This window comes from Astatotilapia calliptera, chromosome 18 (assembly GCF_900246225.1).
Source record: "Astatotilapia calliptera chromosome 18, fAstCal1.2, whole genome shotgun sequence".
Taxonomy (NCBI): Eukaryota; Metazoa; Chordata; class Actinopteri; order Cichliformes; family Cichlidae; genus Astatotilapia; species Astatotilapia calliptera.
The window spans coordinates 30,071,034-30,087,242 of record NC_039319.1 but is presented as its reverse complement, the minus strand read 5'-3'; the positions used below and the strand labels follow the sequence as shown (position 1 = coordinate 30,087,242).

The window sequence follows — 16,209 nt, the reverse complement described above, 5'->3', positions numbered from 1 at the left end:
GTATAAAAGGATTCAACAGAAGCAGAAAAGACAAGTGTTCAGCTTCGGCTCTTTATTCTTTTGTTGTTTCAAATATACAAAGAATCAACGTAAGAAGAACAGCCACGAATCAGGCTGAACCAAACACAGTTTTGGCATGAGCAGAAAAAAAAAAAAAAGTGGACAAACATCTTGAGAAAGTTGAGGGTAAACAGGAATATTTCCTCTGGATGAGTCCGACTCTACCAGAGGAAAAGGGGAAAGATGCAGAGAAGACAGCGCGAATGGTGCGAGAGCCAGCAGAGCAGCCGGGGAGCTGTTTAAAGGAGGAGCTGTGGAGCTGCTTTGCGTCTGAGTGAGAGGTCTCTTTGCAGGGATGCCAAACAGATTGTGTGAGGTGCCAGCACCTTGCCGCCTGACTGACACCCAGCACTTTGAAATCCTAGAAATGTGTGTGAAATCCAGAAAGTAGAAAAAAAAGTAGAAAGAAGAGCAGTTGGAAAAAAAGTCCTATATAAAGACAGAAGCTCAGAAACACAATCAGCTGTGGCGTGTGACTGGACGCTGCAGGTTCGGCGACCATCAGACCGTCTTCCTCGCAGTCAGGACTCTCACGATAGAGCCAACTCCTCCCACTGCCAGGGCCTGAGGACGCACAGAAAAGAAACGTCCATAAACTTTTCTCTGCATTATGATTTGAGGGAATCGTCTGTGATTGTGATCAAAGCTCTGGCTTTGTGAACGTGGCACTAACCACTTAATGGAAACTGGTTTCGATTTCAGCACAATTTCCACTCTAAGATTGTATTAGCTTAATTAACAGAAAGCACTGACCTTTTCATGCCACTGCAGGAGTACAGCACTACTGTTGTCAGAGGGCTTCTCAAAGCCTCTGTAGATGTATTTCATGAGCAGATCCACTCCTGCTTTGTCCAGAGAGCCCACAGCCTTCTCTATGTCACTGCTCTTGAAGCTGCTCAACACTTTGACCACCAGCTGCTCTGCTCGCTCCTATGCACCAACACACATAAAGAGGGGGAGGATACTGCATATTAAAAAGCAGGTACCTAAATGAACACTTTCCATCAAGACATCTGAGCTCCCACATCATTTCAATTCAATTTTATTTATACAGCCACAATTCACAGCAGTTGTCTCAAGGTACTTTATATTGCAAGGTAAAGACCCTACAATAATACAAAGAAAACAGCAAGCACTGTGAGGAGACTGGGAATGAAAAACTCCCTTTTAGCAGGAAGATGACTCCAGCAGAATCCCACTCAGGGAGGGCTGGGGAGGAAGACAGAAAAAAGAAACGCTGTGGAAGAAGAGCCAGAGATTAGGGGTGGGTTTTATTCATCGATGCATCGATTAAAATCGATTCTGGCTTGGATAACGTGATATCGATTCATTAAAATCCTGAATCGATTTTTTAATATAAATGTATTTTGCCCAAAATTCCAGAATCTCTGGTGAAACGTCACAAAATTTTGACAACCACCAAACAGCTAAGACAGTGAATGAGAGCAGGAACACGGCTTCTGCACATAGACGTAAACACAAAGCGTGGAGCAGAATCGGTGAGATGTCGCCTTTCTCACAGTCGGGGCTGAAAGCCGACAGGTCGCCGATTCTGATGCGTCGGCGGCTCCGCGCTTTGCGTTCACGCCCTTTTTGCGCCGATTCTGAAGCTGTTAGTTTGATCTCTCTCCAAACAACATTGACCGAACCAGCAGCAAAAGCAGATCCAAACTACGCTTCACATAAACATCGTCATGAATTCACTCTGACTTTTGCTGTTTTGCTTCCACCAGGATAAAATTACACTTCATGCACAGCTCGCTCTCCCTCTCTCTCTCTCTCTCTCTCTGTACTTCAACAACAGTTTCCCGTCTAAAAATCTGTTTTCTGCATTATTCGCTTGCTTGTTACGCACAAGTCTACCGTACAGGCTGTCGGCCGATGTTGTTTTTACTTACTTCTGAAAAGAAAACCTAATTTCTGCTGTTCAACAGGCTTCTGAACAAATGTAAACTTTTTAAAATTATACAAAATGCCTGTTAGCCGTGTCTCTAATAAAACCGCTGTAACTTCAGAGGTAACGTTCATATGCTGATTAATGGTTTTCTTTCATTTTTGATGTACTGCAGAATATTTTTATAAAATTCCAGAACAGGAAAATCACCTTCATGTTTTTCTGTGTTTTATCTTCAGCGACTTTGACACAAAGGCCTCTGCTGTGATGCTCACACCTTTGATAAAGTCTGGAAAGTGTCAGCTTCCTTTTTATAGATACAAAAATATGTAAATGTACTGATCTGAATTATATTATTTCTGACTGTCAAAATTTCCCAGATTCAAATCGAATCGAAGATCAAATCGATTCAGGACCTTGTGAATCGGAATCGAATCGATTCTAGAAATCAGTGACGATACCCAGCCCTACCAGAGATGAATAATATCTCATGTGCAGAGTGATGTATAAACATATAGTCAGTGCACAGTCAACACTCAGTGCATCACGGGAAGCCGAAACCTACTGCAGGGTAACCAAGGGAGGATTTAGGTTCATTTGATCCAGCCCCAACTGCATGCTTTATCAAAGAGGAAACCTTTAATTTCAATGTGGAGGGGTAGCAGCTCTACTCTGAGCCTATCTCTAAGACAGAGACAAGAAGAGGACCCCAGGACTACAGGCCTGACATCCCACGTCATGAAGACCCTGGAAAGACTCATCCTGGACCAGCTCCGACCCATACTCAGACCACGTCAGGGATCCTCTTCAGTTTGCTTACCAGCCCCTTCTCGGAGCTGAGGATGTCATCATCTATCTGCTCAATCGCGTCTGCACCCATCTAGACACGTTGGCGAGCACTGTGAGGGTCATGTTTTTGACTTTTCCAGTGCTTTCAACACCATCAGGCCGACCCTCTTGGGTGATAAGCTTACAGCGATGCAGGTGGATGCTTCTCTGGTGTCCTGGATTGTTGATTACCTGACAGGAAGACCACAATATGTATGTGTCTGACAAAGTGATCAGCAACACAGGAACACCACAGGGGACCGTCCTTCCCCCTTCCTCCTCACCCTGTACACCACACACTTCAGCCACTGCACAGAGACCTCCATCTTCAGAAGTTTCCTGATGACTCTGCGGTGGTTGGATGCATCAGCAGGGATGATGAGTCAGAGTAGCCAGAGGGCTGTGATGTGAGCAGAATCATCTGCAGCTTAGTGTGGCAAAGACCAAAGAACTGATTGTGGACTTTAGGAGGACCAGGAAACCTGTGACACCTGTTTCAATCCATGTGGACTATAAATACCTCGGAGTACACATAGATAATAAACTGGACTGGGTTAAAAACATCACTGTACTCTACAGGAAGGGCCAGAGTCGTCTCTAAGGTCCTTCAACATTGGTCAGACAATGCTCAGGATTTTCTATGAGTCTGTTGTGGCCAGTGCTATCCTCTATGGTGTTGCATGCTGGGGCAGCAGGTTTAGGGTTGACTCCCTTAAGGTGGTACCTGAGAGGCAGCTATCATCCAAGATGAAGACAATGCTGGATTATACCTCCCACTCACTCCATGATGTGCTGGCTAGTCACAGGAGCACGCTCAGTGAGAGACTAAGATTACCCACAATGCACCACTGAACAACACAGGAAATCATTTCTGCCTGTGGCCATCTCCCTGTACAACTCCTCCATCTAATGCACAGTACAGACTGCAATAGCTACACACTGTTGCACAAGTGACAAAGTTCACAGGTTAAATGTCCCTCATATATTCTTGATATTTATAATTGAGCTATTTCTTATATTTCTAAACTTTGTAACATATTGTATCATGTAATTAGTTTAGTCTATTACTGTTACTGTCTTGGAGCAACTGTAACCCACGTAAAGTATTTCGATTGTTTAATATGTGCATTGAAGGACATGTCCTGGTCAAAAATGACTCCAAGGTTCCTCACAGTGTTACTGGAGGCCAAGGTAATGCCATCCAGAGTAAGAATCTGCTTAGATACCATATTTCATGTTACCCGTCTTATCTGTCTTCATGGATAGATAAAGCTGGGTATCATTTATGTCTTCTAATGATGCTGCCTAAGGGAAGCATGTATAATGTAAACAGAATTGGTCCTAGCACTGAACCCTGTGGAACTCCATAATTAACCTCAGTGTGTGAAGAGGACTCTCCATTTACATGCACAAACTGGAGTCTATTAGATAGATATGATACAAACCACTGCAGTGCAGTACCTGTAATACCTACAGCATGTTCTAATCGCTCTAATAGGATATTATGGTCGACAGTATCGAACGCTGCACTGAGGTCTAGCAGGACAAGCACAGAGATGAGTCCACTGTCAGAGGCCATAAGAAGATCATTTGTAACCTTCACTAAAGCTGTTTCTGTGCTTTTTCTGTGTTTTTGAAAAAAATTGCAATAAAAAGAGGTTTGAGATGATCCTATAACTAGCTAAGACAGCTGGGTCAAGTGATGGCTTTTTAAATAACAGTTGAGGGCCTGTGGTACATAGCTGATTGATAGAGAGACTACGCTTGCTCCTCACCATCAACCAACCATCCTGTTTTTCCGGCTGCTAGGGACAACCTGCTGGGGAAGAGCTAATGGTAGCTATGCTACCTTTGGTCACACTGACTACAAGGGCCTGGCTAGTATTATGTGTGAGGTTAAAATATTTTGTTCTTCATAAAGTTTTGTTAAGTCAAATTATTTAGATAAGAAATATTATTAAATAGCAGGTGTATATAATGCTCTGATGGTCTGTTAAGTATATATACTTAAGTCAGGTCCATGCAAGGAAACTAACCAAATTAAACCAATTCTGCCAAGAAGAGTTTCCAATCAGTCCAGAATTATGCCAGAAGCTTATTGATGGCTACCAAAAGCATGTTGTCAAGGTGCAACCAAAATATGTTAACCAAATATTAGTGGGGGTATATGTATATAAGCAGCATGGGGGTGCAGTGGTTAGGACTTTTGCTTCACAGCAAGAAGGTCAATTCAATCCCAGGTCCTGGGTTTGAATCGACCATTTGGCCAGAGCCTTTCTACTTTGAGTTTACATGCTCTCCCCATGTCAGTGTGGGCTACCTCTGGCTTCCTCCCATAGTCCAAAGACTAACTGGTGACGCTAAACTGACTATAGGTGTGAAAGTCTCCCTGTGTTAGCCCTGACTGACAGCCTGTCCGGGCTGTGCCCCATCTCTTGCCCCATGGCAGCTGAGACAGGCTGTAACTCCTAAGCAGTTAATGGAGCTTTTCTATGAAAACCTTTTAATTAAAACTGAAGCGTTACTCTTGGATTATGTTTCATTTAAATCTCTTAGGAAAACATAAAGAACCACATTCAGAGAAGTTAAATGCCACTGTGGAGTATCGCAGCTGTCGGCTGGCCCGCGCGATCTGATATCGTCGTGTTGGTGTTGTTCCCAGATCAACATAGTAAATGTTGTTCCAGGATCAACATTGCAAGTGACCAATCAGAATGTTGTGACGTCATACTTTTGCGACTTCGGGAAAAACCGCCGTAAAACAAAAAAACTGTACTTAAGCTGCGAGAAACCGCCTCTGTCCGCCGATCAACGGACCCTAACCCTTTAATAAACGCTAAGCTGAATTGATATTGTCCTTGCAACATTGGAATTTCATAAATGCACGAATGGCTTGGCGCGCAAAAGAATAACGTCACAACAATGTGACTGGTCACTTGCAATGTTGAACCTGGAACAACAATTTCATGATGATCTGGGAACAACACCAACACGACGATATCAGATCATCCTGGCTGGCCCTCCCTGAGCCTGGTTCTGATGGAGGCTTCTTCCTTTAAAAGGGAGTTTTTTTATTCCCACTGTCACCAAGTGCTTGCTCTCTTTATTGTTGTCTTGATTCTTTACCTTACGATATAAAGCATCGTGAGGAGGCTGTTGTTGTGATTTGGTAGTGTATAAATGAAACTGAAGTGAATTGAAAATAAATGTAGAGAGTCAGGTTGAATAAAAACACGGATACCTTGGCATTCTGGTTCTTGGTGTTGATTGGAGGATTCTTTAGGACAGCACTGAGAGCTCCATTCAGATTCCCCTTACAAAATATCAGTCAAGGACAACACAGAGATGGAGATACACGACCTGTGCTTCCTGTTTTAAATGAATACACATATAGTATACACTATAGACACTATAAAGTGCAACTACAAAACAAGGAGTAAACTGTTTCTAAAGCAAACAGCAGGTTTCATTACAAATAACATTAAAAAAAAAAAAAAGACTTCTGTGACTAAATTTTACAACTAGGCACACAAAGTCAAGAGTCAGAGTAGGGCTGCCACGATTCGTCGACTATCAAAATCATTGACGACTAATTTAATAGTCGACGTGTCGTTTGAAGCTTTGCAAGATCCTGAAAGACGCAGGAATAAGTAGTAGGATTTAAGAGTGTAATAACGGACTGAAACAGAAGATGGCAGCACTGCATCTACAAGGATGCCAGCTGCCGTTAAACCCCGAGGAAAAATTAGTCTCCGGTATCGTAGCTGTGTCCAAATTCAGAGGCTGCATTTGTTACAGTGACGCGACAAAGGCTGTCCAAACTCGAAGACTTCTCCAAATGCGTCCTTAATTTCCCCAGATTTGAAGGATGGGTCGGGTGTATCCTTCATGACCCAACCTATCCCAGAATTCATAGCGCGGCCCAGCCAATTACAGTTTCCAACGATGGCGGCAGCTACTTAGTTTTAATATTACTCTTTCTGGGTCACAAAATAAAGTTTTCAGATATTTTCAGGCGAGAATGCAGCTGTGTAAACCTCAAATATCTGGTCGATTTATCAAGACATCACATATTTACAAAAGTGCTCCCATGTTTTCGGAGATGTGCTGGCCGGGAGGTCAAGGTTCAACTCCTGGCACATCGTTCTCAAACCCCCTCTCAAGCCCTTTCGCTACTCAGGTTAAACATGATATAAAAGTCACTTAGATAACTTAAAAATGTTATTGTTTGGCTTTTTTCAGCGTTTTGTTTGTTCCTCAGTAAATCGGTTTGGCTGAGATTAAAGTTACAGTTTTCACACAGCTGAATAAACGTCAAGCAGAAAATTGATTAAAAAGAAGTGTGAGATGATAGAGAGTTTACTCCAGTGTGCTGTTATATTTTAGATATGAAGTAGCAGACGGCTGAGTTTCCACTGAGACAATCTGCAAATTTCATTAAAAGTGTAATTAAACTATCACCTTGTCTTTATTTTTAGTTAGCACATACCTGAAACACTTCAAGCTGTAAGCTAATGATAGTTATATCAGAGCAGATGCTGCTGGTGCAATAAGCTGTACGTTTCACGTCCAGTGGATGATGAGCTGATTGGTCGACTCTCACAATAATCGTGTGTGGCAGCCCTAATTCAGAGTAAAAGGACTACTCTATGGTGCTCCATAAACGACAGCGGTAAAGTAGAGGCAGCGAGTCCTCCTGCACAGCTCCTCAGCCTGCTCTCTATGCAGCCGAGCTCACCTTAAAGCACTGCTGTTGGTTTCATCGAGGCCTTTAAAGGCGCGGAAAGCTGCAGGTGAAAGAAACACAGTCGAACAGCAGCTCTTTAGCGTGAATACATGACAATTCTGATAATACACACAGTCCGACACACGGACAAAGAATGGGGCTGAAACATTTCCTTAAAAAGGAAAAAGTCACAGAGAACCACACCCTCCTGTGACTGACACCCGGAAGTCAGGTTTCACAGGCTCCTATGAAACAAACTGCACACAGGATGTCACAGAAACGTCAACTTTATGTCACTGTAAATACCCGGAACATTATTTTAACCATATAAAAACGGGTACCGAGAAGCACCGATACTGGACCGATACTCCGCCCTTCAAACAGCGGAGCTGTCCACATACACGCATCACTGTTCGCCGTGCCGTCAGCAGAACAGCCGCCAACTTAAAGGATATTGTCTGAGCAGAGAGTCCACTTCGGCCTCGTCCGGACCGCCCTGATTCTCTCCTCCCTCTTCCTCGTCCACGAACTTGTTCTCGTCGTATTCATCGACATCTACTTTCCTGAAGCGGTCGGACACCGTGTTCTTAGACATCCTGTACAGGACAACAAAGATCGGCTAAAGGAAAAGACAAAGCTCTAAGGACAGCACACGCCACGAAACTCTGCTGTCCACTTCGCAGCCCCGCAGGTCCACTTCCTCACCTCCTCACTTCCTCACTTTCTTTCTACTTCTTCCTCATGTTCGGGCCAAACAAAAAACCCCAAACTGGCGCAGTGCTGCCTCCAACTGGTACGGAGTTTACAGAACATTTTTTAATATTTGCAATACAAACTCATATGAAGAAACGAGAACATCGTGAGCAAACTCATTTTTTATGCAATCTATATTACATGTCAAGTGAATTCTTTTTGTTTTAATTTGATGACTATGATTCATTTCATGAAAGTCCAAAAGGTATTTCTGAAATGTATTTATAAGCAATGGCGTGTCCAGCGGGGTGGCCTGGGGGGGCACAGGCCACCCCCCAAACCAGACTGGCCACCCCAGGTGCCACCCCAAAGGCAAAACAATAAAATTCAATCAAATATCAAATGTCCGATTATGTTTTCACGGTGACGCTCAGATATCCGAGTGTAAGTGAATGCAGCATCGCTTCTGCGCTATGCGCATCACGTTAGCAAAGGTAGGAGAGCCAAGCACGAAAGACGGCACTGCAGGAAACAATTTTTCGGTGAAAGAAAATGAGGACAGAATAAATGTCCCGGTAAGTAATATCAAGTTTGTTGAGTTTAGTAAACTTCGGTGTAATTAGAATACCAAGGAAAAAAATAACACTTAAAGAATTATTGCAGCTGTGGAATATTTCAGACAGTATGCTACTGAGGGCAGCTAACATAAGAGTTATGAGTTATAAGATGTAATCTAAGTCGTAACATTGCTGTATGGAGCTGCAGATTTGGTTGCAGGTTAACATAGCTGGACTGGCCATCGGGCATATCCCCAGTGACTTATTTTTTATTTTTTTTGTAATGGCATGAACAATGAGAGGTGGTGGATTGGCCAGATGCAGGTCGATGTGTAGCAATAACTCCGTTGTTTGGTGGTGGCTATGACGGGGCTTCCACAGAGGCAACAGGTGGATGAGGGAAGGGGAGGCAGGAGGAGAGCCCCGAAGCAGCCACCAGTCCGAGTGTCAGGTGAACTGAACTTCAGGTAAGAAGTTATGACCTGCAGTCTATCTGGGTCAGATATGAACTAAGTTTAGGTGGAGTTTATTTTCATGTTGCTGACTTTTTACTGTCAGTTGCAATAACTCATACTGCGTTCTAGCCAGTTTGACGGAGTTTTTATACAGCTGGGTGGGTGCTATGATGTTACTGATAGTGAACTTTATTTTATTCATAAGGTTAGTAGAGTTGCCAACGGCTCCTTAAAAAAATGGAATGGTCCCTCATTCAGAGAAAATATTACGCGTTTCGTATTGAGCTGAGAAGAGACGCACTTTGTCCCGGACTTTCGCTATAATGAAAAAAAGACACAAAGCTGGATTTATTCTGTCTTTATGCTGCACAGCTGCCTCTTCTCTCATTCTCTCCCCCTCCCTCTCCTGTTGCTACTTCAATCATGAAACTGATCAGCTGATCGGCTTTTCTCTCTTGTTTGTTTATCGCCCACTTTGCGCCAGAAAGAGGAAACCAGCAGATATTGCGCTAAACAACAGCAGCACTTTTAAGCTTGATCAGCTGTTGTTAGAATGTATTTAATATTAATTTCTAGTATCAGCTGATGTTTGCTGGAGCCACAGCTGTAAAGCTGCTGGTCATGATGTCTGTTTAGATATGTGGTGAGAGGGAAACGTGAAGATGAAACCAGGAGATGTCCTTACTGAATCATCAGAGCTGAACAGGTGATGGAGAAACAGGTTTACCTTTTAGGTGAAATGAATGAGTTGAAGTTATGAACTGTTTCTGAGAGACAAATAACACCAGGATCCTTTTTTATGTAGCTGACAGCTGGTAACTGTGCAGGGGCGGGTCTAGCAAAGTTTTGCCAGGGGGCCAGGTAGGGCATTAACAGGGAAAGGTGGGCACAAAGAAATACTTTTCTTTCTTATTCTCATTTAAAATACCTAGTTTTTATTAAATAATTATCTAAATCTTACAACCAAAGTTTTTATCTGACGTAAAATGTATAGAAATCAATATACCAACAAGACTGTACATCACTGTCACAACAGCATTTGTTTTCATTCAAAGGCTTTATGGCTTTACTACCTGGTGGGTCGGTCTGTAGTAAAAATGCCCAATTTTTTTGTCCCAGTCCAGCCCTGCAGGTTAATACTGGCAGTGTCACCATGCCAGCTGACTGTATTTTATCATCAGCCAGTGTTGTTCTTTATCAATATTAGCAAAGTTTACCATAAGGCAGCATAGAAAGTATTTACTTGCTTTCAGGTTTTATTCAAATGTTAGTCTTTTCATTTGTTTCCCCACTTTTTTCCTGTTTCAAAATCAAACACCAGTTTGTGAGAAGACTATCTTCTTTTTTTAACAGGCAGAGAAAGTTTTACATTGGAATTGGCTAATTTGTCAATTGTTTGTTACAAATGTTCGTATTTTAATTTTCAAAAATGTTTTTGCCCAAAACATATGTGCACTATATGTCAGTAAAAATACTATGCAAATATTGATGTCCTTGAATGCTGAGTAAACACTGACAAAGCACTGATTGTATCTCTTGTACTTTATCAACGCAGTATCTAAAAACTTTGCACCGTAGTGGTTAAAATCTCATTCTAATAAGAGTTAAAAGTGCATTTGGTTATTAGGTTTATAGGATTATTGAATTATGGTTAAGGGTTGGTAGAATTTTTTTTTTAAACATTATCTGCCAATTAAATCTGCCACCCTTCTCCAAATCTGTGCCCCTACCTGGCCCCCCCAACAAAAATTTTCTAGACACGCCACTGTTTATAAGACCAATCAAAAAAGATTTACAGTACAGTCTGCCTACTGGTTACCTAGGCTCTGTAGGGTTTAGCTTGGTTAAGCTGGCTGGCCATTCAAGCACGGTGATGTCACGGTCAGCAAACTATTTGGTAATGGTTTGGGGACTTAGCACAAATCACCACAGAGTGAGTAAACTTATACTGTACTTCAAACAACTTGGATTCTGTGCATCGAAACTCTTCCTCCAGTTATCTCTGAAAAAGTGATTTGATATTAGAAATAACAGCTGCAGCCCCCACCTTAAGATGTCAGTGCGTGGTGACCAGTGTTGGGTAAGTTACTTTAAAATAGTAACTTAGTTACATTACTAGTTACTTCTCTCAAAAGTAACTCAGTTACTTCAAGTTACTCGTTACTTTCAAAGTAACTAGTTACTAGGGAAAGTAACTTTGGTTTTACGCAGAATTCTCTTGTTAATGTGTTGCTTCCATAACTTTGCCAGTCTTCTAGCTTGCTTACTTGCCACAAGTGCACTGTGCCACCTACCAATAGAAAGGAAAAGATAATGTGCATATTTCCACGAGAGAAATCCCACGCCTGGACCGTCATTGACTGCTACCATGATTCTAGCCTACGTCACAGCGTCATGTGCGCCTTTTACATCCAACACAAAAACTGCAGTCGTGGTGCTTTTGATTGTACTCAGAACTCGGAAATTCTGCCTTCTGAATAGGAAGATGTAGGTAACACCAGACTGCAGATGAGCTGCATACAGGGCTGGACTGGGACAAAAAAATCGGCCCGGGCATTTTGACTAGAGACCGGCCCGCCATTATAGGAAAAATCATAAAGCCTTTGAATGAAAACAAACGCTGTTGTGACAGTGATGTTCACTGTTTTGATGGTATATATGCATCAATCTATCAATCGTTTGTTGTAAGATTCAGATAATTATTTTTTAAAAGCGAGACATTTTAAATGAGAATAAGAAAGAAAAGTATTTCTTTGTGCCCCCCTCTCCCTGTTAATGCCCTACATGCCCCCCTGGCAACACTTTGCTAGATCCGCCCCTGCACAGTTACCAGCTGTCAGCTACCTAAAAAAGGATCCTGGGGTTATTTGTCTCTCAGAAACAGTTCATAACTTCCCTTCGACTCATTCATGTCACCTAAAAGGTAAACCTGTTTCTCCATCACAGCTCTGATGATTCAGTAAGGACATCTCCTGTTTTCATCTTCATGTTTCCCTCTCACCAGATAACCAAACCATATCATGACCAGCAGCTTTACAGCTGTGGCTCCAGAAAACATCAGCTGATACTAGAAAGTAATATTAAATAAATTCTAACAATAACTGATCAAGCTTAAACGTGCTGCTGTTGTTTAGCGCGACATCCGCTGGTTTCCTCTTTCGGCGCAAAGTGAGCGATAAACAAACAAGAGAGAAAAGCCGATCAGCTGATCATTGATCAGTTTCATGACTGAAGTAGAAACGGGAGAGGCTGTATAGAAACTCCGTCATGCTAGCTAGCACGCAGAATAACGAAAATAAACTCCACCCAAACTTGGTTTATATCTTGTTGCGTTGGGCTCTTTTAATAAAACTCCTCATTTAGGCGATAACGTGGAATCCCACCATCTTTATTCCAGCTCACTCTATGTTCATGACATAGCATCACCTCCTGTCTAGAAGGGTAAGTACTGCCCCCTAGTGGCGCATGATATTCACCAATATAGATTACACCACATCCCCCTTACTGAAGTCAGACTGGTACATTCTTTTGTTCTTCAAACAAAACATAACTGCATATAGCTTTTTCAATACAGGCATACCCCAACATTTCAGGAAACATAAAGTCAGTATTGTCATAAACACTTTTTCTTTTCCTCCTGTAACAGAATAAACACTTTCTCTTTTCTTTTCAACCTGTAACAGAATAAACACTTTTTTTCTTTTCAACATGCTACTCTTAAAACCACAACTTAGCATTTGAAACACACTTTTCCGTTTTCAAACAATCAGCGTCACAGATCAAGTCTTTTCGGTTTAATCACCTCCCTACCAGACCGGGTTCTAACCACACCTGGTGTATGGGGTGCGCTTGGCTCAGAAACTGTCTCTGTAGGAATAGCTTGGATCTGTGTGGCTTCGGTTTGAGCCTCTGTTTGCGGGATCGGCACAAGATGACTGCGGTTCCTTCTAATTGTCCCTTGGGGCCCACTGATGACGTACGATCGTGGAGTCGGGTGGACTGCTGTCACTGTGCCCTGTGCTCTTGCGTCCGTGATCCAGACTGGTTGTCCTGGCACCAATTTATCCAGTTCTCTTGTTCTATGTCTCTTGTTAAAACTTTCGGTTTGTCTCAGCCGTTTCTCTCTCTCCGAACAACTAACCTGCTGAAAATCAGGCAGACGGGGCTGTAAGGTTTCAGGAAGCATTGGCAAGGTAGTACGAAGCCTGCGCCCCATGAGAAGTTGAGCCGGGCTGTAGCCATTTGCCAGTGCTGTTGTTCTGTATGCCAGCAACGCCTTGTATGGATCGCTAGCCTTTTTGAGGAGATTCTTGACGGTCTGGACGCCTCTCTCCGCTTCGCCGTTGCTCTGCGGGTACCTGAGACTACTGGTAACATGCTCAAAACAGTAGTCCTTTGCAAAGTCTCTCATTTCTTGACATGCAAATTGTGGCCCATTATCGGTGATCAATACTTCAGGGATTCCATGGCGTGCAAATATTGACTTTAAATGCACAATCACATTGGCTGAACGAGTTTGACTGAGTTGAGCAATCTCGACATATCTCGAGAAGTAATCCACTACTAACAGATAGTTTTTGTCTTTTAGTGTGAACAGATCAGCTCCTAAGTTCTGCCATGGCCTCTCAGGTAAACGTGTGGGCATAAGAGGTTCCCTCACATTAACTCTCTCCTGAATGCACAGCCTGCACTTAAGGACAAGTTCACCGATTTGGTTACTCAGGCCTGGCCACCACACTGCTTGTCGCGCACGTTCTCTACATTTGACTACTCCTTGGTGTCCCTCGTGTATTTTGTCCAGAACTGCGTTTCGCATGTTTGCAGGTATGACCAACCTTGTACCTCTCAGTAGTAGTCCATTGTGTACACTCAAAACTGCTCTTTCAGACCAGTAGTGCTTTACCACTCCCTGCAGCTGGTTCCTGTCCGGCCAGCCCTCTGCACAGTACTTCATGACTTGCGAACAGACGCTGTCAGACTGCAGCTGCTCACGGAGATCTGAAAGGTATTTGCTGCTAGTAGGAAGGCCCTCCAGCACTGTGTCAACGTAGATATCAGTGTCCTCCATAAGGTCATTGTCTCTGGGAATCACGTTGCCTGCCAATGGCAACCGTGACAGCGTGTCGGCTGTGGTGAGGCTTTTGCCTGGAATGTGCATTATAGTGTAAGAATACCTCATCAGGCGCATGCGGAATCTCTGTATCCGCGGTGGAAGCAAATCCAGGGCTTGTCCTCCGAGTAGGCTCACTAGTGGCTTATGGTCGGTCTCAAGCTCAAAGTGTAGCCCTAGAATAAAGTCACTGAATCTTTCACAGGCCCAGGTGAGCACTAGCGCTTCTTTTTCCAGCTGAGCGTAGCGCTGCTCTGTGGCTGTCAATGATCGCGAGGCATACGCGACAGGTGACCACACATCATTGTCTTTCTGTAGTAAGACTGCCCCCAACCCGTATGAAGAAGCATCTGCTGAGATCTTCTGGGGTTTGTTTGGGTTGTAGAGCTGTAGCACTGGTGCAGATGACAGTTCTTGTTTTAAACTGTTAAAGGCGTTTTGTTGCTCATGCCCCCAGTACCACATGTTTTTAGTTGAAAGCAAGTCTCTCAGTGGTTTGTCTTTTTCAGAAAGGTTTGGGATGAATTTCCCCAGCTGGTTCACCATTCCTAAGAAGCTCCTAAGCTCACTCACAGTGCTTGGCTCTTTCATCTTCTGCACCGCGCTAGTTTTGTCAGGGTCGGGGCTCATGCCTTCAGATGACACAATGAATCCTAAGAATTTCACTGCTCTTTTGCCAAACTCACATTTTGACATGTCCAGGGTGACGCCTGCCTTCTCTGCACGGTCGAGGACAGCGTGGAGTCTCATGTCGTGCTCCTCTCTCGTAGATCCCCAGACCAGGATGTCGTCCATGTGGCATACGACTCCCGCGAGGCCGGCTGTCACTTCTGTCACCATCATGTTTTGGAAATGCTCTGGTGCACTGGAAATACCAAATGGCAGACGGTTGAAATGGTACCTCCCAAATGGCGTAATAAATGTGGTGAGGAGAGCAGATTCTTTGGACAGCGGTATTTGCCAAAAGCCCATGTTAGCATCGAGCTTGGAGAAATACTGCGCCCCTGTGAGCATGCCTAGTGTTTGGTCGACAGAGGGAAGAATATATCTTTCACGACACACCGACCCATTTAAAGGTGTCATGTCCACGCAGATGCGGACTGTCTCTTTGTCCTTTTTAGGGGCTACGACCATGCCGCAACACCAGTCTGTGGGCTCCTCCACACGACTGATCACCCCCAACTGTTCCATCCTCTGTAGCTCTGCTTTGACTTTGCCCAGTAGTGGGAGCGGAACACGCCTGGGCACTTTCAGTGAATAAGGTTTAGCGTCGGGCTTCAGCTTAATCGTGTACGGTTTTTGAACAAGCCCGAGCCCATCCCATAGCTTCGGGTACGCTTTCTTCACTGTCTCAAGGTCAACATTGTCCATTCGGGCAATTAGTTTCAGTCTCACAGAAGCTGTCCTGCTTAAGAGAGCTACACGCAGATTTCTGACTACATAGATTGTCTCTGCAGTGCTCCTGTCACTGTAGGAAATGTCCTCCTTTGTGGACCCAAGCACGGTCAGTGCTGCACCTCCTGGTCCATACAGTGGCTTTTCAGCTTTTTGCAGATGCTCATTTGGCTGCTTAATGTCTTTGAATGTCTCTTCTGAGATAGCTGTGACATCTGCCCCCGAGTCTAATTTGAAGGTCATGCTTTTGCCTCTCACGCAGATGTTAGCAAGCCACGGGTCTTCTCCTGAATCCAGTTCACCTAGGAAGAGTCCATCTGCACAGTCTGCCACCTCATGCACAGCTGTAGACCTACAAACTCTCCCGTAGTGTCCACGTTTCCCGCAGTTGTGGCATTCTGCATTTTTAGCTGGGCACTGTGCTGCTGGGTGCATCTGTGTTTTTCCACATTTAAAACACGTTTTATTTTCTTGTTTTGTTATTTGTGGTT

At 43.7% G+C, this 16,209-nt stretch overlaps 1 protein-coding gene across 1 annotated transcript; it reads right to left on the bottom strand.

Moving 5' to 3' along the window:
* Nucleotides 1-33: 33 nt before the first annotated feature.
* On the bottom strand, nt 34-8,254 carry LOC113011029 (actin-related protein 2/3 complex subunit 5-like). Its single transcript, XM_026150404.1, has 4 exons — nt 7,964-8,254; nt 6,024-6,096; nt 814-990; nt 34-624 (listed from the first exon to the last, which is right to left on the bottom strand). Exons 1-4 carry the CDS (start codon nt 8,101-8,103, stop codon nt 562-564), a joined length of 453 nt encoding a protein of 150 aa, XP_026006189.1. The 5' UTR covers nt 8,104-8,254; the 3' UTR covers nt 34-561.
* Between the last annotated feature and the right edge of the window lie 7,955 nt (nt 8,255-16,209).